Genomic DNA, 25,647 nt, shown 5'->3' on the forward strand with positions numbered 1-25,647 from the left:
TGGTTGGGTGGGCGGCGTTTAGTGGCTGTCTCTTATACACATCTAGATGTGTATAAGAGACAGGATATGGAATCTTATACACTGTATAGTAGCTGTCTCTTATACACATCTAGATGTGTATAAGAGACAGTCAGTCATGTGATCACTTACAACAAAAAAAAGTCCAATTTACAATCACAATATTTTGTTGTGTTACTTACAAAAGTATTTCCATCCATAATGCTTTACATAACAATTTTTGGCTCTACAAATGCAGGTTACACAAACCTCAAATAACATTTATACAAAAATGGTTTGATCTGAACATTCGAAACAACAACGCTACACACAACGTTTGTGCACGTAGGTAGCAACACAACGATGCATTAACAAAATCCGAGCCCATTGTCTTTCAACAAGCAATAATTAGATTTATGACTGAAATAATAAATATCAGCTGAGGATAAACAGTTCAAAGTTCATTAAACCAACTTAAGCTGTCTAGACTATCCAACTGTTGATTGCCCATATATAGTCATGATGTGCCTATATATGGTCATGATGTGATGTCATCATGACCCTATTTAAGCATGTCACATGTTTTTGTAAAATAAAATTTGATAGCCTCCACAGGGCTTTGAGCACAAGGTATCATCTACAATAAAAATATGATAAATATTGTCACCCTGAAATGAGGGGGGGGGGTACACTCTTATGTAAGCAAGTGAACATTAATAACAATGTTTAAACTTGGTGGGTGTATTTTTTACTTGTGTTTTAAGAGGGTTGTTTCAGTCAAGGTAAATCAATGCTTTAACATTTTAAAATGTCTTTTTTTTTAAACGGAAACCGAAAAAAATGTGGTATAAATATTTTTAAAAAATTATAATGTATAATTATTATTATTACAAAGATATTTATTATTAAACTCCAGTATTGTTATCATCATTATAGTAAATGGCCATTACTATTATTACGATGAAATCAGTATCGGTCATAACAAAATGAATGATTTTGATAAAATAAAAATGATAACTATGAAAATAAACACAGAATGATAGTAATTATAATACAAATAATTTTAACAAAATCTCCCATCATCTAGTTACCAAGTCTTCACATATTCATTCCTATATTGGGGACATAATTCTTAAGGTTGCAAGTTTAAACAAATTGAAGATGAGAACCAAACAGAAAGAAGTCAGGTTAGGGTGATATGAACATTTTGAGATCTCATTTTTTTCTTTTTTGTTCTTTCTTTATAAAGAGCAAAACAAAAGGTACCTGGGTCTGACAAATTTCACCCATGCCATAACAATTCATTTTCTACTTTCAAAAAATCAAACCACAGTCAATTTCTGTGGTTTTCTTTTTATAGATTTTTCTAACGATAGACAATTTTAACATTATCTGTATGTCATATCACAGTATATAGAGACCATGAATACTAGTCCTTAACTGTTACCATTACAATTCCGACCGATGTGTTTAAGATAACATAACAGTACCTTTGATTTTAAAATAAGTGACTAGAATCTTAAATAAAATTTTTGCATTTGAAGAAGAGATTAAAGATGCTGTAAATCTGATTTTTTTTTTATCTAGACAACTAGTTGTCATCAATCAATCTATTAGTCAATGCTTGTGGCACAGGTAAAAAAGAAATTGAAAATAAGTATTTTTTTATATTCAATTTGGTCAATTTTAAAATGAATGGAAAAAATCATCTTACTAAATTCCAAAAACTTCTTCCATCTCACTTAAAAACAGAGAAAATGATAACTCAACAGTAATATGCAAATGAAGAGATATGACTGGCATTAAAATAAACACCTAATTTAGTGATTTTTATGTCTTTGGATTTAGTGACAGGACTGTACGGATACTCTTAAGTAAATTAGACAATACAGGCAATCTTATATACAGGAAATTATTTTGTTTTCAATCGGTAGTATCCACAACTTTACAATTGATATATGTCTACTTTGTCAAAATATAATTATTAATTTTTTTTTGGCCTTACGATAACACATTCAGATACTACACATCATAAGAATTACTTCGACTCCGGCAAAAAACATTTCCAGGGCTGCTGTAGATTTAGAACAAAAAAAAATCAACTTAGGAGAAGTGGAACAGCATCTTTAGGATCAGGGTTTATAAAAATTGTTATAAGTTAACTAGTTATATTTATGATTACAATGGAAATTTATATGAAATAAAAAAACATATAAAAGCAAATATAGCAAGCACTCATACCGTAGATTATAGATGACTTTCTCTAAAGACGGGCACACACACTGCGCCAATGGTCGTCAGCTGACGCAATTCCATAGAGAACGACAAAGTATGTGCAACTGATTTCTTTCAAATGGCTATCCTCCCAGTTTGCTATCAACTATCAGCAAATGGTGTTGTGTCGTCAAGCGCTTACAGACAGCGCATACTGATTCGTCAGCCTATGCTCGTACGACCGTTGTATGACGCAGTGTGCGGCAGGTAATTGGTGATTTTGATTTTTCTATGAACTTATTTATCCTTGCCCCCTCCCCCCCCCCCCCCAACCCAACAAAATAAAATCTGATTTCAGTATCAGATGCTTCGTAATTAGTGTATTCCATTTTGCTGGGCTTTATATTTGAATTTACATAAATTAATATTAAATCATTTAATTACAATTCATCATCAAATATTTTTGGTTTCATTTTCAGTTTTGATAATGACAACAATAACTTTGTACACATAATCTCTTGTGAAACAGGACTAAATGCCGAGTTAATCTACGATAAAGATTATTATAATTGTCTCAGACAAACTGCCAATGACAGTTTCAACAAAAAAATCTATTCATTAAAATTTATAGAATTTTTTCGGTTACCAATAATAATTATTAATATTCATTGTACAAAAGACGGATCCAAAATCAATTTAGTATAACAATATTTCTTTTTTGTTCTCTTTTTCATTCATGAGTTTTCTTTTATAAAATACAGAACATGGTAGATTTCAGATTGTGGTTGTAAACAGATCATAATTTATTGAAAACATTTTTTATTTTCAAAAACCCAATCAGATATGCCATTATTAGTATAAGCAGGAAAAATATTTATCTCTCTTGATATCTTACTCAGTATTAACTAGAAAATCATTTATCCATCATTCTAACAAAACTACCAATGTAGTTGTGTTTATGTCAAATTTGGCCATTTTGAGTTGTTATCGAAAACAACTTAATTACAAATTACCACAATTTACATCATGTCCTTGACTGGATACATATTACCCATATTGCATCAGCAGGAAGATGTCTTACCATCTCATGATCACAGAGTCACTTTAGTCAAGTCGAAACATTTTCAAATAAATAGATTACAATTTACATTGTCATATTGAAAACTATCACATATTGATTTCGATCAAACAACTCTTGTTTTTCCTCTCTCTCACACTGTTTTAGTCTCATATGTGTTCTTGAGTTGATGTTTTTTTCGTATGACCTTTACATAATTGGCTTCACATGTGTAAACATCTAATAAAATATACAGCACACAACATACCAGAAAACATTGGAAGCTTTTCAATAAATATAAGAGATAATTCAAGGTAGGATTAGGGATTAAACACAAGCTTCTGTTCCAAGCTAGTTAAAGATCACAGCAGAGATATGGAATCTTATACACTGTATAGTAGCTCTCACAGCCTAGGCCCATAGATCAGGAAAGATCACCCAGGCTTGGAAGAGACTCTGCATGCTGCTGAGAGTATCATCGCTTTCAGCTAACTTGCCTTCTTAGCTGGCTAATAATGCTGTATGAGATACCATCATCAACGTTCATTAAAAGTAGTTCTTGTTAAGAAAAGCAAGTTTACAATTTCCAGCGTCCATGATTTACAAACAACTTTCACGATTGATGGCTTCAATGGTAGGTGGGAACTCCAGCACCTTTTCAACATCACTTGTATGTATGTGTTTTTAGAATTGAATGTGGCTCTTAATAAGTTTGTCAAAAATGTTTTCAGTCCGTTTTCAATTTATAAAACACTCGACCATCTTAAAACATCCATTTTCATTCTCTGGATCACTTTCAAATAAAATCACATCTGGTCCCTGATCCATTATATACATTGCTTTGTTGTGGTCCTCCATGAGGCTCTGCAATATATATACGCAACTCATAAATAGCTTGGAATATACAATACATATCAACACATATTTGGCCAGCACCAAAAGTCCTGTCAGACATCAGTTTTTAAGAGGTTATTTTTTTTCACCAGCCCTGGAATGATCAAGCGAAGCCTCCTGTATTACTATGAGTCAAGAAACAGTAAGAGTTCATCACTTGTGTCAGTGCTGTTTGGAGCTTGCTCTTGACCTAGTAGGGATAACAAATCCGCATCTACCACTGTGTCTGGCAAAAGCTGCAAAATCAAAAAATTAATTGATTAATATTCAATACACTATAACAGATCTCTATAAATACCAATGAATGATAAGTTACTATTGACAACCTCCAATATTGCCTTGTAGAATTATGTTTACTAGATCCAGGCTAATGCAGAATTTCTAATACTGTCATTTAGACATTTAACATAGAAGTAACATGATCTGGTACAATCTGATGATCCATCTCTGCTAATTAATATAATTAAGTAAACCTATTCATTGTACATTCTTAACCTGTATGCCAAATGTGTTGGCATACAGACATGCATATTAATAATATCAACAAAGATTTTCTTACGTCTAATCCAGCTTCTTCCTCCCCTTCAATCACAGCTGCCGGGTCAAAGTTCAAATCTGTCGTGTGACTCATTCTGTTAGTATTTTGGTGGTTTTGAGGTGCTTGTGACGAGTTTGGTACACTGCCATTGTTATGCATCATGTTCCGACTGTTTGGATTCTGCGTCATGTGCGGTGGCATCTGATTAGGCTGAGGGGGCTCTGCATTCCCATGATGCATCATTGGGTGACTGTTGCTGTTACTGACCGCAGGCATGCCCGGCGTGGGTGGCTTCATAGAGTTCATAGGTCGTTGCTGTTGATGTTGTTGAGGATGTTGCTGATGTTGTGGATGTTGCCCCATCGGTGATAGGTGTGTGGATTGTCGAAGAGGTTGGGTGGTTGGGTGGGCGGCGTTTAGTGGTGAGTGAATCTGAGAATAACAAAATAAATTAAGTCAATTAATTTTTATTCATACCTAGGAGCATGTTCAGAATCAAACTACTATTCTCCCACAGCGGCCAATTATGCTTTACAAACTTAGTCTAGGGGGAGGGGAGCTGTTATGACAGGACTTGAACTCAGGATGCAATCATGTAATAATAACCAAGCACTCCACTGATTACTATCATTATTATATCTATAATACAACTGTACTAGGTGATCAATCTAGCCAGGATGATAAGAAGGTAAGCACTGTGTGTGCATTGAAAAGCGGAGACCCTTTCAGACATTTACTGCTTAGTTTGATTAAACCAACTTAACTAACTTGCTGTTAAAGCATGGATTCCATAAAATTGCTACACAGTTGCTATAGCTTTTTCACTGAAAATGTTACATTACATAGCTGTCCCCTGATACACCCATCCAATCAATTGCCAAAAAACTGTCAGTAATTTTATGGAAACCAGATTTTTTATTAAGAATTTAAAATGTACGAACAGTGAAACAATTTAAGTGTTTATTACTTAAAACTGTTTGCTAACCTGAGCATCAGGATTGAATCTCTTTTCAACGCTGACTAAATCATTGGCGGCGATGTTTGAATCTTCATAATGCTGCATCTGTGCTGTGCCAAAGTTTGCTCCTCGCTGTGCAGGGTTGAAGTTGTCAAAGTTGTTGAAGTTTGGTGTATTTGAGCTTGGAATTGTAGTCTGGCCTGAAAATATCAAAACTAAGAATTAACAGATCTAAAATATGTTTTGATCATTTTTTGTTGCATTTTTCTTATTATAAACATTTCTAAATCAATATTGCATAATGTAAAATAAAATACATTTTATTCTATATTCATCATTCACAGTTTTCAATGTTTAAGTTCAACAGTATCTCGAATTGGACTTTTTTACTGCAAACTTCTCTTAAATTTTATATAGCAATTAAAACCAGTGTTTATGTAGCAAAATCTACAAAATAACATCATTCAAGCTTTCTAAAATCCTACCTTGACAATATTCTGGTGGGGGAAGCGGTCCATATGGTGAGGGGACCATACCTTCATAGTTGTTCATGGTAGGCATCGTCATACTCCCCGGGGACATTGCTTTGAACCTCTTAGCTGACTGACAATTATCAATCACTGAAAGAAATAAACAAAATAAAGAACAATAGATAATAAATAATAACACAAATAACTATAATAATGATGTTAACTTTAATAGTAATGAAAATGATGAAAAACAATTTGTTTGGATGCAATTTCTTGGTTTTTGAATAATTTTTTGTTAAACTTCAGTTTCTTTTAATGCTTTGTTAGAAAAATGATTGCTAAGTAGTCCATCAGCTTAGAAAAAACTTACCTGGTTCTTCATCTTTCACATCTGGTTTTAGCGGTACCGGTTTCCAACTCGAGCTGGCATCAATCGTTACCTCTTCAAATTCTACTGACTGGACAGCGGTCAGAATTCCCCACATGAACTGGTCTACCTCAAGCCCTTCAAGAGATGCTGCTTTGCTGTAAAAGATAAACAACAATAAAGTTACATAAAATTATGCCTATTATCCTCAACAATAAAAAACACAAAATATCACATAACACCTAACAACAACAGAATACAGTAAACTATACAATAAAATTCATTCTAGTGTTTACATTTACAGACCACACATTGAAAAAAAAAAAAAATAAAATATGTCCCATTCAAGGAATAAAAAGTGTTTGTGTAAAATTTTAAAGGATAGGATTTTCTCCACCAGAGCAAAGAAATGGTGGTTCTTTATTAGAGAAGTGGTCCCTTAATTGATGGTTATATTTTAGAGTTTCCATCGTATATCTTTTACGAAAAAGTAAATAACTTACTTGCAAACAGGACATCTCCATGAGCCTCGTTCACAGTTTAACTGTAAGTAGGATTCTAGATCAAAACACTGTATGTGTTTACAGTCAGGCCCTCGTGCTGGCAGTGTTATACGCCTAAACGTGATTGGACATTTTAATGAGACCTTCACCGCTGTCTGCTCAACACCACTGTCCTCGAGACAGTTTGATGATGCTTCGTTGGAAAAGTTTCTCTTTACTGAAAAGAAATGATTATTGATAATAAATAGGAAAAGAATATTTCATAAATACTATTAGGATTTCATGAATTTATGACATAGAAGACAACAGAATGGTCTCTGATCATCTTTGACATACCCTTCTGTGTTACCCTTTTCAAAAACTATGTAGACTAAAATAAAATTTTATAAGGAAGCTTACTTTTGGTAATGCAGTGTTCAGCTGGCAGGAGCCGTTTCCGTAACAACCCTTGAAGAACTGACCGCACAGTCGGCCGATGGACGAGTTGTAAGACGAACAGATGTGACTATATGAGGGAAGAAAATTGGAAATAACGTAGCAATCATCAAGATAGTACAATACATGCTCCAATTATCGAAATGCACGCCATCGTGTCAGGATTCAATATTTCGACATTAATTATGTCATCATCAGGAATGAAAAATTATCCATATTTGCAAGCTTATATGCACAATTACCAAAAGTGTTTGACCAAACAAAACATGAATAAACCAAAGACCAATGCATTCCTACCCTACTGATCAAAGCAATCATCATTATCAACCACACCAAGCAATGTGATGCTCATTGTTATTCTGATAATTTTTTAAATGTCGAGCATATTTACGGTGGCATTAAACTAGTTAATTAATATTTATGTTATGGGAGGAGCTATGCAAATGAGATAGTCGTAAGCATTACTTACACAGCAGCAGGCAGTGACTGTGATCTGGATTGTATTTCTACCAGCCTGACACACTTCTTTTAAGTATAATGGTTTATGTGAGCTCTTGTTGTCTCCCCTCTCAATGCACAGGGGGTTGGCGTTCACACTGACTTGAACCGAGGCTGGCCAGTTGGTGCTCATCTGTCGATCCTCATGGTGGTAACACTTGAATTGTAACTCCAAATCATGCCTGAATAATCAGAAAGAATGCTAGCTGTTTAGGTAATATAAGAAGATTTAACATATAGTGGTTCAGACAGGTAAGTTTTTCATCTCTTATTTCCTATGTGCTAAATAAGAATTTGTACTTTAATTAACAATAAACAATTGATCAATTTAACAATTTAACATCCTAATAAGCTATCAGGATTACACTCTTTTTAAGTTACTCACAAAAATATGAATTAAAAGTAAATATATTTACTATCACTTGAGGATTACTGGACTAAAAGATTAGAGAGTGGATGTAATCTGTTTAATCCCTCGCCAGATATTTGACAGACTAAATTATTGGGATACATTTAGAAAGCAGAAAGTAATAATCTCTACATAATTTGCTGATTGAAAAGAAAGCAAAGTGGTAGGATGAAAAATGGTTTCATAAAATGGTTGAATAACTAAAGGATTTACCTGTACATCAGCGTCTGATGAACTGACGGACGGAGTTGGAAGACATGGTTACTGACCGCCAAATTGTGCTCCAATCGGAAAGGTGATAAGACAATGCCGTCTCGCACAGGAAATGTCATCCTAAGCTCATCGGATGCGAGTACTATTCAACGATAAATCAGAATCAATGATGATGAAAACTCATCTGGTTTTATTGATTTCTATATGAACTGGCTTTATAACCAAATGGTTTATTGTGTAATTTCTTTTTATTGAACCAATATACAATTGACATTAAGATGTAGCCCTTGGTTATTTAAAACAGCTCCCAATACATTATACAAAGATATAAAAAATTACTACTTTAAAGAACTGGTTGTAATATTATCATGATAATAATATATTAATTTCTAATGCACAAATTTCACGACAAATATGTTCAAATGTTTTGCTAATGCAGATTATTATAAAACAGTATTATTGAAAAAAAATTGTATTAGGATCTAATAACTTATAAATCATAAAAATGTAAGAAATGTGTTGATATCTTTATATATATAATTATTTATTTTTCTCAAAAATACACAAATGAGTTACAGGACTTAACAATTCATTTTTCTCAAAAATACACAAATGAGTAAACGTAAGAAGTCAGGAGAAAACTTTGTACATCGAACAAGCAAATGGGAGACTAAAGGTTTTTGTACTTACATGATGGTTTCATGTCTACTGGGCCATTTGAGTAGGCTTTCATGTCTGCTGGGCCGTTGGAGTAGGCCTTCATATCTGGTGGGCCATTCGGATACGGCTTGATATCCTGTGGGGTTGGTGATATGTAGGAAGGAATGTTTGGCCCTGGGGTAAGTGGCGGAGTTGGGTTACCAGGCATGCCACCGGGAGAGTGCTGGAAATTCACAGCGTGCGAATTCTGTAAGGTAAATAGTGTTTATATGTTGATACAAATGAGGTTATTTCCTGAAATATTGTAACTCTATGTCACACTCTACAATTTTGTAGTTACATGTCAAGCCTATGTGAGCTGTCATAGCCCATACACGTATATCTATTCTTACTGACTGTATGTATTTTGTATATTTGTATTTTTTTTGTATGTTGCCCTCTATAGTTTCAATGTATCATATTTTATGATTTGATAATCATGTAATTTTCTTATCCAGAGGGTTTGTATATTGTATTTTTATCTTGCATTTCATGGATGTAGCATTCAAGTATTATATGTCTATGTCTGTGGTTTTCATCATGTTGTTTAGGTAATGTTCTTACATTCAAACACTTTTTTAAATATTGTATTATATATTCTCTGTGGTTAATTGAATAACCTGTGCCAACTGGATATGTTTTTTGAATACAGTATACTTTCTTATTTTTCATGTTCTTTTATTTTGGAACATATCAATTTTATCTTTAGCAACTGATATACAAATAACCGATATAGAAATAAATGTGGCAAATTCACAACACAACCAATTAAAAATGAATCCCGTTCAGGATGTTCATATTTTAAACAAGCATTACCAATCAATTATGTCAAGCCGAAAGACCTTTAGGAATGTGTTTATAAAATTTCTTAACAGATCAATAAACACCCATTAGAAAATATAATGCTACAATACTTAATAAAAAACAAAAAGTACACTACAGCCCTTACTCCATTTGTTATCATAGATTTTTTATGAAAGAATAGAAAATCTAAAAATAGAGAAATGTAATAGTATACTGATGAATTCTAATGTATTTGAAGGACGTGAAATTAATATGACAGATGCAAAACTTGATACCAATGCTAAAAGTTAGTTCAGCTAAGCTGAAAACATTGCATATATACACTGGATGGCTGCCAGAAGAGAGCACAAAGCTTACAACCTTGTAAATAGTATATCCAAGGTGGCCGCCAGTAGTAATGAACTAATTTCATGTATTGTTTTATCTGTGTTGTGTCATCGATACATCATCACAAAATGATAAAATTCTTCGATGATTATTCTTCCTTTTTGTTTAACTTGCTTTGCCAGATTGTTTTTTAATAGATATTATATTCATAAACTTAGTAAACAACATTTGAATTTCATGTCAAACTTACCGGTAATTGGCCCATATTTTGCTGGTTGTATTGCATACCCATTGGGTGGTCTCTAAAAAACGGTCCGTTGCCTCCCATGTTGCCATAGTTACCAGTGATTGGCATTTTCTGCCGTACCATAAAGTTTGGTGAAGCCATCCGTTGTGGGTTCTGGAACGTGTTTGCCATCTTTTGGTATGAATTGGGAGTAACATTGTGCATGTTCTGATATGCTGGGTTGGACACAGCCTGACAAAAGAAACATAAAACAAATATTAGTTTTTTGTTTACATTTAAAAGCAAGTATTGTAGCTGTAGCTTGGTGGTTAGGGTGCTTTCCTTCTAATTAAATAGTTCTGGGTTCAAATCCTATCAGCATTTTCAAATAAAGAGCAATCACACCACTAGTTTTTTTTGTTATAAAGCATCCCAACTGCAGTAAACATACAATCTAATGTGATTTTAATAGCTCCCCACTCAGTCCGCCCCGCCCTAAATTTGTATGTACGAATATATACATATAGAGGGGGTGGTCTGAATTGCAGTGATCTGCAAAACACCTCATTTTCATTAGGATTTGATAATTTGGATGGGAAAGAAGAGGGTGACAGAATTTAAGGCCTGTTGAATAGTTAGTGTAAGCCTAAATACTTATATTTTAATACCTTCATCAAAATGGTCTTGAAGTTCAAAGCAATACATAAACACCATCCTACCAGAAAACACAGTAACCATACAGTCTTTTTACTAGATTGAATGTGTGTGATCTTTTACACTCAAGGTGCTTTAATGTTAACAAAATAACAAGCTCTGGAATACTAACCTGGGGGTTGAACCCTGGTTGATTGATGTGACCGGGGTGGCCTGGGTAAGGTCGCTTCATGTACTGTGGATACTGCCTTTGCATACCAGTATTATACATTTGCTGCTTGTTTCCAAAATTGTTTTGTTGCCCAGGGAATGGCTGGTTGAAACCTGGCCCTGGCCTCATCTGTAGAGAGAGAAAAAAAAAATTATCTATAATAGGAGGAAACAAATAATACTTGTTTTATCCATATAGAAAATGGAATTGAGTGAAAAGAAGTATATCTCAGAACAAAATTATATATTAAAAAAAAATATTTTCATATTTTACTATACATAATCATTATTTTTAAAGTCCCTAGTATGTTGAATTACAAATGTACTGATGATAGATATTGTTAAAATTACATTATACTTAATATCAGCAATATCTAATATCATCAATGAATTTTAGCTGAATACACACAGGTGGATGGCCAAGTAAATCACAAGGGTTAAAAAATTAAATTAAAATTACTGTAATGTAGTTACTCTATATTTTTATAAACCTTTTTTAGTACAAAGAGCCGAAATATATTGTATGCGAGTGTAATGTTACTATGAAAATAACAGTAATGAATGAAACTGAATTGAACTTACTGGTCCATAATCCATTCCTTGTTGCTGAGGTTGTTGCTGTTGCTGCTGTTGTTGTTCCTTCAGGACTGTTGCTGTTGCTGTGGCAGTTGCAGTCGCTGCAGCAGCGGCAACAGCCGCAGCTGCTGCAGCAGCTGCAGGCTGTGCCATGTCCCCTTGCATTCCAGGCTGATGGGTGTTGTGAGGGTTTGGTGGGAACCCATTGCTTGTCCCCCTGTAGGGTTGTGAATCCCGTCTGTATGGTCCTGGGCCGTTCATTGGGTATCCTTTCGCCTGTGCGATGTGATTCCCAGAATAAGGTTGCTGTTGCTGAAGAAACTGTTGGTTATTCATTCCATTAACTGGGTTATTACCTGTGGAATAAACAAACAAGTTATTCTTTATTGTTATGCCATCACAATTATACCCTTCATCAAGAGGAGCTTGAACTTAAAATCCATTCAAGTAAAAATGACTATGCTCCAATAAAATTCAAGACTCAAATATCACATACCGTACAATACATCTTTTTTCCTATTTTTAGCTCTTATTCAAATAAAGCACAGAATTTTGATTGATTAAGTAATTATGTTTTTTTCCATCAAAAAAACTCCCCAACAATCCACTACCTTGTACGAAGGAGTTGTTTGTGTTCGGTGCACTGTTGCTGGTCTGTGTAACACCCCACACTGTGGTCACTACACTCAAAGAGGGTTGCTGATGATGCGACTGTTGAGGTGGTCCCTGCCAAGAAAGTCCAGGATCAGGTCTGCAGAGACAAGGGATCAACTTGGATTAAAAGAATGTCTTAGAATTTGTCAATATTCAACTGCAAAAATATATGGCAACACTCACGTTTTTTTACGACCAACTCTATTGAGATATTGAAATGGAAAGTGTTATGTAAGTAGTTACAAAAAAGAAACGGAGTTCTGATTTCATGACTACATCAAAGCTAAGCAATCCATAGATAAAAAATTAATATCTTATTACCAGGTTTGTTTTTTTAATAATGTTGTCATCGTTATTGTTAAAGCCATAAAATATTTTTAATGCTAAGACACCCAACTATTGACAAGGACATTTCACAATTTGTATTTTTAATCGAACAATTGCAATTATTGTACGTGCTCCAGTACGACGCGGCATTTCCAATCATGTCAATAATATATGCGTAGTTGAAGACGGTAGAAACACACAGTTGCGTTGGGTCATAAACGTAGCATAAATGTGAATTAAATAGGTGCTGGTAATAATACTATTATACAGGTCTAAGGAACACTGAGTTTTAATCAGTGCTAAAAACTGTTATTTTTCTATGCAGCAATCTTCTTTTGAGGGCAAGGTCAGGTTGAAACAATTAAATCAATAATAATTAACACTGAACGATAAAAGCCTGCAAATGTTGGTAAATCCAACCTACGGGATAATAATCACACAAAGCTTTTAGAAGTCTCAAATCTTACAATGTACAGCAGTTCTCTCATTTTGGTTCATATCTATTCTGATTCATTCATTGTTGGTATTCTTTGTTACGTTCTTTGCTGAGTAGTAACTGTGTCAGAGTATCTGGATAGGTTTGCGCTTGATCGGCCACTAAGGTGTCTTTGTTCTCACTTGGCACAACTCCAAGTGGGTGGACCAGACAGAGCGATTGCACAGACGATGGATGACTGAACTTGTAGCAATGTTAAAAACCAGAACTTCTGACAAGTTTGTCAGATTGAAAGCAACAGAAACCAATTGGCTGATATTTTTATACTCTATTTTTTCCTGTTCGTTTTTTTCCTCTTTTAAACTTAAGAGGTTTATTGTTTGGTAAAAGCATCATAAACTTTTAGATAAGGCCATTTAGTTGACAGACTCAAAGCAGTATAAAGTCTAAGACATTCATAATGTTTAGAATTTTTTTTTCTTAACTTTTATAAATAAATTTGTCATATTATTATTCATTCAAATAAAGCCTGGTTTTCTTAAAATCGCTACACTGTCGCTGCAGTGTTTTCAGTGCAATAATTGTACATCGTAGCAGTCCACGACGCAATCGGGTCGCCCCGACCAATCACCATCATCTAAAGCTGTGAGCAATAGTGTGTAGCGATTGTATGGAAACAAAGCTTAAGACTGTACATTTCAAGGGACTATAATTACCATACATTATCATGGATTTTCTTGTTTATGTCAATTAAAATTAATTAAAAAGAATGACATACCCTTGTAACATATTTGGCTGCATGCCCTTCGACATCTGCGAGTGCATGTTAGCAGGGAGCAGGGAGGGAGTGTGCTTGCTAGGTTCGTTTGTGCGATTCTTCTGGTGCCGTAATAATAATAATCTTCCTAAGTCCTCACACCAAAGTGATAGCATAGCTACAAAAACAAATAACCAATAATAATAATAATTCATTGTGAATTAAACATGTTCAAGTAAAACTCTTGCTCTATAACTTGATCCTTATCAATGGAATTATGCTATTTAAATTTAATGATTTTTGTTATGTTTTTCCATTGATTGAATAAATGTATATTGAATTGAATTGAATTGTACTTAGGAATTTCAATCATAAACATTGTTTCATAACTTTTTTAAACAATTAGTACTGCATAAAATGAATCTAAGATTAAGAAAAAGCAATAGAGAAATATTGATTCATGAGAATTTGTATCAATTTATTCAGAATTTTTAACTACAGTATCAGTAAATCAGTATTTTTCATATCTAAGGGTTGGTATCTTCACCCTGATTAATCACTCATTACCACTATCATAAATACAGTACACTAAACAACAAAGATCTTATAAACACAAGATAGCGTTCTCCGCGATTTACACGTGCAAATTCTGTAATAAGGCAAGAATGGTGCCCTCTTGCTAAATTGGAAACTTTTGACCCTTGACCGCTCTGACCATACCGTACACCGCGCGACTTTACCTTTAGGGTATCAATCCTGTGAACAGCAGAACAGGAACCATCTCAGATCCATGGCAACAGATAGGACGCCCTCTTCCAAAACTGATTACATTTTCTCTTTGGTATAATAGCGCATGAATGGCGCCCTCTTGCTGAATAGGAAACTTTTGAACCTTGACTGACGCTTCTATTTGTTACGCGTAAATCGCAGAGAACGCTATCTTGTGTTTATAAGATCTTTGCTAAACAATCAAGCCAAGACGAGGGCAGCAGACTGATCATCCCTATCATACCGTATCAATTAAAAGAAGCGTGAATTCATGAAAGAACATTGAACCCTTTATCTACATGAATTAAATCGTTTAGTGATGCTGTCAGTACAAAAAAAATCTGCTTTGAAGGCTGCAAAGGATCATTAATTATTGCTTTTGTATAATGACCAGAATTAGTAATTTACTAGTTGGAAAAAAAGATTGAATATGTACTATCATCTTCAATCTAAACACTAATGGAAGTTGTAATCTTTACATACATTACAGTACATAAAAAAAGCTTATATTTTAATTTTCTTTAGAGGCCTTATAATTGTCAAACAAAAACAAAAAAAAACAAAAACAAAAACAAAAAAAAAAACAACCATCCAGTTTTATAATCCATAATAAAATATTATTTTTATATTCCAAAATCCATCAAATATAAAATGGTTTACTTCATCAAACTCATTTGTTAAATAATTATGTAATACATTTGTTTTAGTCTAAGGAAATCATTAAAGATTAGGAGAATCTATGTCGATGACACATTAAAAACTGCACAAGTACACATACAGACATCTCTATATCTCATCCACAGCTTAAAATATCTGGCTTACAGTGTGTAATTCAAATAACACGAATCGATTCGTGTTGTGGAAAAATAAAATAGCGTTGTACTGTACACTGATTGTATGCCATAGCAGAAGACACCTGAACTAGAGGCAAATTGAAGGTCATTCCTTACTGTGTGCGTACAGTATCTGACCACCTTGTACATTTGGCTCATGATAGTTAATTCATATTCATAAGGTTCTATTAATGGCTAATTAGCAACAACCTCTGGTTTCATCAATATTCAAAAAAAGGTGTTAAACCTCATGTTCATCACCATAAAATTTCTGCATTATATTTCTAGAGATATTGCTTTTAAAAAATTATTTTTAAGCAGATATATGCCTATTAACAAAGCAATTTATCAAAAGGAGCACATTTATTTAAATACAAGTTATAATGCCATTACTTAAATGTATAATAAAGTTGTATCTGTATTGCTCTTGTTATCTTTGTCAATACTTGGTTATAGTTTCCTTCAAATAAGAAACATCACAGATTTTTTTTTAAATATACATTAAATTCAGGTCACCTTTAATGCAATAATCTAATTTCCCATAATATAAAAAACATATAGAGAACCAAGGTGTTGTCAATCAGTGTACAATATAATAGGTTCATGGCTTACTTCCTCTGTTTTGTGTTGCATTGTTCAAGACACGCTGTCTATGTTCAATACATCAATTGCTTACTTTAGAATTAAGTTTATTAGATTTTAATTCAAAAATTAGAATATGATAGCATTTTTCTAGTCAATTAATTCATAATAATACCGTTTGTATATTACTCTTAAATTGGCTGGAAATCAATTTTCATAGCAAAATGTTTGTAAATGATTTTTTTTTAATGGTGAATTCAATATTTTGATGATTTTTCCAGATTTTATTATAACAGGGATATCAGTTTTAAGATCATCAAATCCTCAGCTTTTCAAAGTATAACTATATTATTTATATACAGTATTAACATATAGATTGTCAGTTACAGTTGGATTCAAACTTAAATCATTGCTCAGTTCCAGGAACATCACAGGAATCATTATTATTAACTTTCGAAGACCAGAGTAATAAATCAATATTTTTACACCATGAATTATATTATTAATTATTAATTAGATATGACACTTTACTGTACATAACAATTGATCAGTTAGTGAGCCTGCTATAAAATTAATATTAAAAAAAAAGATACATTTTGTAGCCATGATTTGTTAGTAAATAATTAGTTCACATATTTTAGAATGCCACATAAAAATACATTTTAATCAGCTGTAGAAAATGTATAAAAAAAAATTGGCATTGTTTTTTAATAAGTGACAAAAATATTGATATTCTTTCCTATTGTATGCAGTAGATAATTCATTTTTTTTTTTTAAATCAATCGAATAATGAAATCATTTCAAACTCATGAAATAAAAAATCTAATTTTGAAAAACATGAATAATCAAATAATAAATAAATAGTATAAAAAAATCTAAGTTTACATTGCAAATATTAGAGTCAGTGTTATATAGGGCATACTGCCAAGGTTTGTATGAGTCTCACTTATTAGCTCAGGTCAATGGATCAAACACTTACAGTATGGAATACTGTACATACTCAGGTCCCTGGAGAGCAGAACATAATGTTACAGAGCTAGCAATTTATACATTGGAATCCAAACCAGCCAGGTACCTACAGTTCTTGTACTTCTGGGTAGAAAGACTAACGATAAACTGCCAACCACATTTTCAGTGCCTTCTATTTGTTATTCATTTGAAAGCTAAAACAGGCCTCTGGATGGAAAAAAAATGTTTGTACCTCTGACCATGGAAATTGTCTCAATCAATGCCTCCAGCACCTAATGTTATCATACACTATATATCCCAGCTGGTTTTTTTTTCAAATTTCCCCCCCAAAATGCCTCTGGGACGTTCATGGTGCCTCCGAACACCTGGTTGTGCGGTCACGCCCTCATTCCAGCCTTCATTGATCTAATTTTCATTTATATTATTATTTTTTTTTTATATTTTAGGCATAAAGGCCAAGAATTGCCAAAAGCAAATATATCAATGATTTATAATACTGGACATTACAGTATAAAGTGGAAAACTGTTTCACAACACAAAACCAAACACAGGATGCTCTACATACTGTACACTGCATTTATCATCAGGCCATGGAAAAAATACATTAAGATCAGACTTAGGGTGTGTTTCTACAAAAAATCGTTTCTAGTGGCACAGGAAATTGTTCTTTGAAAATACCATTCTTAGAAACAATTTGCCTTTGCTAGTAGTAGATACACATGCACAGGAAGTTAAAATGATTTTAGTCACGTTGAAAAAAAAAAAAAAAATCTTTCCACTCTATTGGACTTGAACTCAGGAATTAGAAGAGACTGGGAGGGAGTATCCTTAACAACAAATTACAGCCAAACTTATCACCACAATTGATGTTTCCACATGCAAATTACCAAATTCATAATCACTTTTATTTCAGTTGAACTGTAGAGTGCATCTACCGAGATAAGGAACCGAGTAAAATGCCAAACAACACACGAAAGTGGCTATCACAAATGATAATACAGAAGCCACCACGTAAAATGTCACTCGATGCTTCCACACTAAATTACCAAATTCATAATCACACTTTTATTTCAGTTAAACTGTAAAGTATACCTACTGAGATAAGAACCCAAGTAAAAATGCTAAACAACAGACATAAGTGGCTATCACAAATGATACTGTAATAGAGAAGCCACCATGTAAAATGTCATTTCGCACACTACATGCAATATGTGTATAATTTGTATTGACCGGTCCATATTATGCTCTACCATTTATCCAGCTCAGTTACCTTTTAGGAAATCAATTAATGAAACTTTAGGGCGTCACACAGCAAACAATGGCTGCACATGGCACACTAGGCTAATCAAACAAACGGGCTATAATACATATGAAATGGGTCATAGCTTTTAGCCATGTACTAACAATCCAGGCATTAGCAAGATTACAGGTGTATCTCTGCTTCTGGTATAATGTATTTAAAGCTATATTAACATTACATATAGTATATTATATTATTACTACAAATTGGTGCTAGATGATAAATCTATAATACCATACGTATTGTCATTATTGTTATAGCTACATGACAAATAATATTATATAATATATGATAATAATATTTAAGAACATAAATTATTAGTAACAATATATAAATTCCGATGGTGTTAAGTATCATCTTACCAAGGAACGCAGACTTCCAAGTGGGGTATTCAAGAGGATAACCACCAAGTACCACGTACCAACCAAAGCAAAAACACTTTTTATGAAAGGAATGAATAACAGAGGAATACTGTAAATGGATTAATGATGGACAGAGAACTGCTAATAGCCATTACTTTATCAGATGATTTCAGATGATTGAACGAAGTATTTGGTTACGAACTACCTATAAATGAATGACAAACAACCAATACATACTGAATAGATAAAAGAATTCGCCAACTTTATCAATTGCTGCATACCTCCACTACCCACAGAAATACACCTTTGTGCTGGTAGAAATAAAATCCAGTGTTGAAAAAACCTACAAAGTATAATACTTATCCCACAATAAAAGAAGCCAAGACATACAGAATTCTAATTACTGAGCTTAGTTGATAATTCCATAATAATCACCCAAGTAATCTACAATTTGTTGCGATAAGAAAATACCTCAAAAGAAATTGATCAAAGAATGATTGTAAAAGGCTAGCATTACGTCCTAGCAACAAGTCTATTTAACAGCCTTTTAAGAGATGTCTCCACTGATAAGTTATACAATACACAACCTTACTATATGTACACAATAAGACAGTTGACATAGCCAAACGTACGGATGAAATGAATACAGTGTTTCTGTTAGAGCGCTGTACAAAGTTTACCCTATTGTGTTCGAACTGTTATCACTGAAATCTGTCAGTCTAAATTATTGTGGTACCATTCTATAGGTATTACTTCTTCTGTATGTGTAGGAGGGTTTGGCCACTTCCTGTGATGTGTACATATCACATATCCATGATATTGGGGTGGATACTTCCTGCGCAATGTACTGTGCGTCCAACAATGACTATGATTCTAGATTAGAAGTCACTGCCAGTACTTTCAACCCACACCCTATCCTTTCCGTGATCTCACAAAGAATTGCTACCACAATAACTTTATGGTTTGTGTTTATGACAAAATAGCAAGTAGCGTGTACTGCATGCAGATGAGAGAAACATTTCGCACCAGGAGAAATTCCCCTTCACTTTACGGGACCAACAGCAAAACATCTCATTCAAAGGACAGAATAATCAATGAATTTCAACCAGTAATCTCACAAAGAATTATTCCCACAATAACTTTATGGCATTATTTATGAAAAAATAGGGGTGAAGGGGGGTGGGAAGAGCCGGGCTTCCCACCCCCCTTAAATCCGTCCCTGAACACATGTATGCAGATGACAGAAATTTTTTCATAAAAAGAGAAATTCACCTTCACTCTATGGGCCCAACAGCTTAATATCCTATCCAAAGAACAAGATAAGAATTGAAACAACTAGTGAACATGCACTCAAAAGCCTAAACCTCTACCAAAGCATTACTGTGCATTTAAGCGGACTATTCTATGCACCTATTAATACTGCCATGCTCTATTAAGGCATAATTTGTGCATGCTCTAATAATACTAACAGCCTCTACCCTAGAAAATCTTCATTAACTAATAAGTCAAAAACTAGACTTCCGCAGGTCTAAACCATTCAACAATAAAATTTAGTCAGTGTGAAAACTGCAGAGCAAAACTGAGTTAGTTAAAATGTATTTAAAGTCAAATTACATTTACCGCTTACAATATAATTTGCATCAGCTACCGGATCAAATTCATATTCTGAAATGTGCTATTTTTGTCCACTGATATAAAGCTTGATCTAAAAACTGTATTCCTTAATAATATAAAGCTATAAATTTATTTCAATGAGAAGTAAAATCGATTATGGAACTTATAATCTAACCAATGAATTCTCACACGGATCTCGAAACAGAAACCAACATGCTTTGTAATTATAATCTCACTCGATTTTCCCCCCAATTACTACCATTCAAAAACAGTTTTAATATCGCATATTTATCAACTTGTGAACTATATTTAGAGAGTAACAAATTGTAAATTATTTGAACTTACAGCATTTTATCATATACTATACAGTATTTCTGTTATATTATCAACAATTTTATAAGTTAACAAGTACAATATAACTATTGTAGTTAAATTTCTAATTTGTAAATCTATGAAATAATAAAAAAAATATGTTCATTTTATCATGATCTGGGCTTAGTATCGTCCAGAAACCTTATCATTATTTATTATTAAATATTTTTTATCTGCCAGACTCAATAAAGTTTGATAAATTTTGTTTGAAAGTACAGTATATACTTGCTTTTCGTAAAGGCAGACATACACGGGACATACACTACCGGTACAGTGTATGATATTTTAGTAATTGCCAACTCAATAGGCAATAATTAACTTGACTATAGTACCTGTAGAATACTGTTAGTACATTGGTAGAAATTATTGTATAAAGTGCCAAGAAGCCCTATTCTGTCTGGTTAGCATTCCTATAGGGATGGGGCTAAACCCTTCTGTTTGTCTCAATTTAATGTCGGAAATGAAAACATGCATTTTGAATCAGAATAGATGTTACTTGTTGCACACTTGGCAAAGCATACTTCCCTTGCCTTCCAAATTGATTCCATATTGTTTCCTTTTCCTTGCAATTTTTGTAAATACCACCGCACTTTGTCTTCCTTTTCGGGACTACTACGGGAGTATTACACATTATACAATATGCTTTTTAGATATTTTTGTCATTTGTTCCAATCGATTTCTGTTTTTCACTTTCATTATCTAACAACAAATATCAAAACCGGTTATGGGACAGACTTAAGTGATATTCTAAAAAGTCCCTTTATTAGGTGTGTGGGTGTGCAATTCTTTTTATTGCACAGTAATCTTGAGAAGAAATTCTAGTGTTTTATAAAGTTTAAATCTACAGTATTATCATTGAAATAGTCAACTGCAGAACTTCACTGCATGAAAAAAAAATTGTATTATGTTTAAGAAGTGTGGTCTGTTACTAATAGTATACACTGTAGTTTAGAGTAACACAGCCTCCCTATTTTATGATGCTACCTTGGAAACAAAAAACAAGAAAATTATCCATCAGCAAATGGATCACATTTTCCCACTCAATTTTTCTTTTCCAGTTATCTCTTCATTCATACACTAATTACCTTCTTGTGCACAAATCAGATATCACCTTAAATAATACATTCTACTGTACCATCTCCCTTTCAATAGATCAACTAATAGCAGACACATCTTTTTATGGAAACATCAAACAATATTTAAACTAAGAGTAGAGCTAAAATATACTACTGTAAATTTATCATGTATTTATATTCTTCCTTTCTTTGCATTAAATTATTATTCTTTAATAATATTGCATCACCATCCCTCCCACATATTATAATAGATCAATTGCCGTAGAATTATTATTATTATAGTAGACATATCTTTTCACAAAAACAGAAATTTATCTTACATTAATTAGGAATATGTATTCTATTTGCATTGCCGAAACATGTACTAAATTCATGCTTTATGTATTTCTATTTCTCCTTTTCAACTAGAATTCTATACTGGACATAAAGTAATTAGACGAATCAAACTTTGCATCAGATGGATGGTGATTTATGGCAAGCTAGTTCAAAAGTTCAGATCAATATTGACAATAAAAACATTTGATAAAGAAATACAAACAAGATAAGCTCATCACAAGGATAATACCACATAACCTAAAAAAGAATTAGTAGTATCAAATAAAGGAAATCATAATTGTTACTATTGAACTGCAGTAATGCAATAAATCATTAAATAATAAGTATTAATTAAGACGTGGTTGATAAAACGTTGGCCCTATTGATTCTACAGTGTAGAGCATGAATCAATCAATTGAAAATCAACTGTTTACTTTTTTCTCATCATATCATATGTTTTACACAGTAATTGATGGGCATTGGCATTGTATTTTAAATGTAAAACTTATTATCTTTTGAGTATTTTTTTTTCTTTAATTGTAATTATAATCATTATCGAAGTCTCTGTTGAATGAATAAATTCAATATTTTAATTTCTCATTGTCTTTTATACCTTTACAGTATATTTTATTTATTTTTCACAATGCCAGTGTTAAAGTAATTTCTGCTTTGTGCAGACAACAGTGGTAGTGCTAGCAGGGAGTCCATTGAGGAACAGGACCCCTGTTTGGCTACCCTAGACTCGAATTTTATCTTACAATTTGCTGTACAGTAACTATAGTAGGGCTGATGTACAGTAGGTGTAGACCCACTGCCGCGGTCCATGCATCTTTTCAATAGAGAATTAGGGACCTTGTTGTATCCTCGGTTGGGGACTTTGGACCCACCTGTCAGGGAATTCCTAGGGCCAAAACTGGCAGTCATGAATGTTAATTTATAAATTATTAGCTTTAATTTAAAACCAGAACAAGAAAATATAAAATATTCCTCACCAACTATCAGAAGAGTAAAATATTATAAACCTTCTTCTTTGCAGAGACCTTTAATTTGGACGGTATCTAATAAATTTAAAATTGTTGTAAGATATCTATATACAATATCATCAACAACTAAAATTCATGTTATTTGTAAAGGAGAGAGAGAGCAGGTTGTTTTTTACAGTATTTCTAGGATTTTGCCTATTCTCAATGCGGGCAAACTTATAACAAATTTACGTTAAATTGTAAAAAAATATATAGGTATATTAAATAAAAGAAACTGATTATTCAAATAGTATATCCAAATATATATTTTTCAGGCATTGTTTTGTTATTTGTTTCTGTTGTGAAACCTCATGACTAATTGAATGACTTCAAAAAAATGTTGCACAATGAATCTTAAATCCAACAATGACACATCAATCAAATGTGTGGAACTCGGCTCCTCAGGCCAACAACCTCGCTAAGAAAAGTGTATATAACATTGTAACGACTACATTACAAATGATTTTCTTCTCAACTAAAAATTTATACATTTCTGCAATGTAGCTGAATGGCGATCTTTTACATTTTAATTTATTCTTCACATAAAGAAAAAAAATCTGAATTACAAATAATGGTTGTTAGTTGGGAGGATCAGAAGCCCAGGAGATATTACTGAACCTGCGATGACCTTTTATATCTTTCCAACTGCATAGAACATCTCATTTCTTCAAAGAATTTTATTCACTATGCTTGTCAAGTTTTAAATTGCGATTTAAACGAGCATCAATCTACGAACAGCAGTGATGAACTCTGCCTTATTCAAGGAAGCCCTATTTTACGGTATAAAAATACTGTTAGTCTAATTACCACCTCTGAACCGTCAGCGAAAATCAATACAAAGAGCCTGGCAAGGTGAATCTCAATGCGAGGCACTATACAAATTAGGAATCATTATTGTCGCTGTATTATTATCAATATTATTATAAAATTTATTATTGAATATGATTCAAATCATTTTGCGTTATTATAACTCTAAATCAATTTAATGTTAAGAAAGAGGTGTGTGAAAAACATTAATTTTGAGTGAACTTTGATATTCTGTCTTAAAAGTTGTGCAAAATTAAATACCTAATTACTCTTCTTAAGCCCTGACCTTACTATCAAATTTTATTTGACAAAACATGTGACATGCCTGAATATGGTCATGATGACATCACAGAATGACCATATATAGGAATATCATGACTATATATGGGCATACAGTACAACAGTTTTTTGTCAATGAAAATTTGATAGTGTAGACAAAGACTGTAAAGGGTAAGAAGGTACATGAGTACTCTTGATACTTAAACACTCTCAACATTTAAATTAAGATTATTACCACATATAGGATCACAAAATAATAATAATAATAATAATAATGTATATTAATTAGAAATTAATTATTCAACCCTATACAGAATGTACAAGACAGTAAGTTGTTATATTATTTTTCCTCTGTATTCAATACTAATAACCACATGTTTATGTTATTCAAAAAAATGTAATCAGAACTATCAATGAGATATTGCAACTGGAATTCAAATTATGTCACTATGTCGATAAATATGATATGTTGGTGTATTGAAGAATGCTTCAATGAACAGGCAAATAGGTAATTAGGCTTAGTGTAATATTCATGTGGTTAAGCAACCTTTCCAAACCAAGTAAATAGAAATATACAGAATAAATTGAAATATAAAATACATACATATATGATGTAAAAAAAATGTACTTACAAGGCTAGGAAATGTATTAATCCAATCAGGCATTCAAGGCCTAGAGTAATTATTAAATTATTTGATGTTTGATAATACTCAGTTGAAGAAAATTTTAAAAAATCTTTTAGTAAAACAGTGACTGAAAAGACTATGAGGTAAGTAGCATAAACTCAGCAATCACAATCAGCTGGGTGTATTATTATCAGTAAACTAGGTACTCAGTAGACAATAGTCTACAGTAGTACAGATGTATTTTCTTTCAATGCTCTCAACTACTGCAACTGTGTTATAATAATCCATTATGATTTACAGGAAAGCAGACAAGTCATTCAGAAATCCAAGCAAATATGATTATAAATCCAAAAAGAGTCATGCAAAAAGGTTAAATTATTCCTGGCTATTAAATTCTCTATAAAGACGACAGAGCGAATCAATGTGTACACATAATAGAGAGAGGCTGTGTCTGTGCGCGGTGTTGCAGCGTTAACAACTGCAGGATGAATGATCAGAT

At 32.9% G+C, this 25,647-nt stretch overlaps 1 protein-coding gene across 1 annotated transcript; it reads right to left on the reverse strand.

Annotated features, from left to right (window-relative positions):
- Positions 1-587: 587 nt before the first annotated feature.
- LOC117114359 (zinc finger MIZ domain-containing protein 1-like) lies at positions 588-25,647 on the reverse strand. The gene is made up of 16 exons (XM_033258009.1): positions 25,155-25,647; positions 14,245-14,401; positions 12,661-12,800; positions 12,056-12,405; positions 11,436-11,603; positions 10,634-10,861; positions 9,244-9,460; positions 8,554-8,695; positions 7,903-8,113; positions 7,398-7,503; positions 6,999-7,215; positions 6,499-6,653; positions 6,144-6,278; positions 5,686-5,858; positions 4,722-5,132; positions 588-4,398 (listed from the first exon to the last, which is right to left on the reverse strand). Exons 2-16 carry the CDS (start codon positions 14,397-14,399, stop codon positions 4,288-4,290), a joined length of 2,919 nt encoding a protein of 972 aa, XP_033113900.1. The 5' UTR covers positions 14,400-14,401; positions 25,155-25,647; the 3' UTR covers positions 588-4,287.

Source organism: Anneissia japonica, unplaced genomic scaffold (genome assembly GCF_011630105.1).
Source record: "Anneissia japonica isolate Jap-2015-1 unplaced genomic scaffold, ASM1163010v1 scaffold1231_len1163931_cov198, whole genome shotgun sequence".
Taxonomy (NCBI): domain Eukaryota; kingdom Metazoa; phylum Echinodermata; class Crinoidea; order Comatulida; family Comatulidae; genus Anneissia; species Anneissia japonica.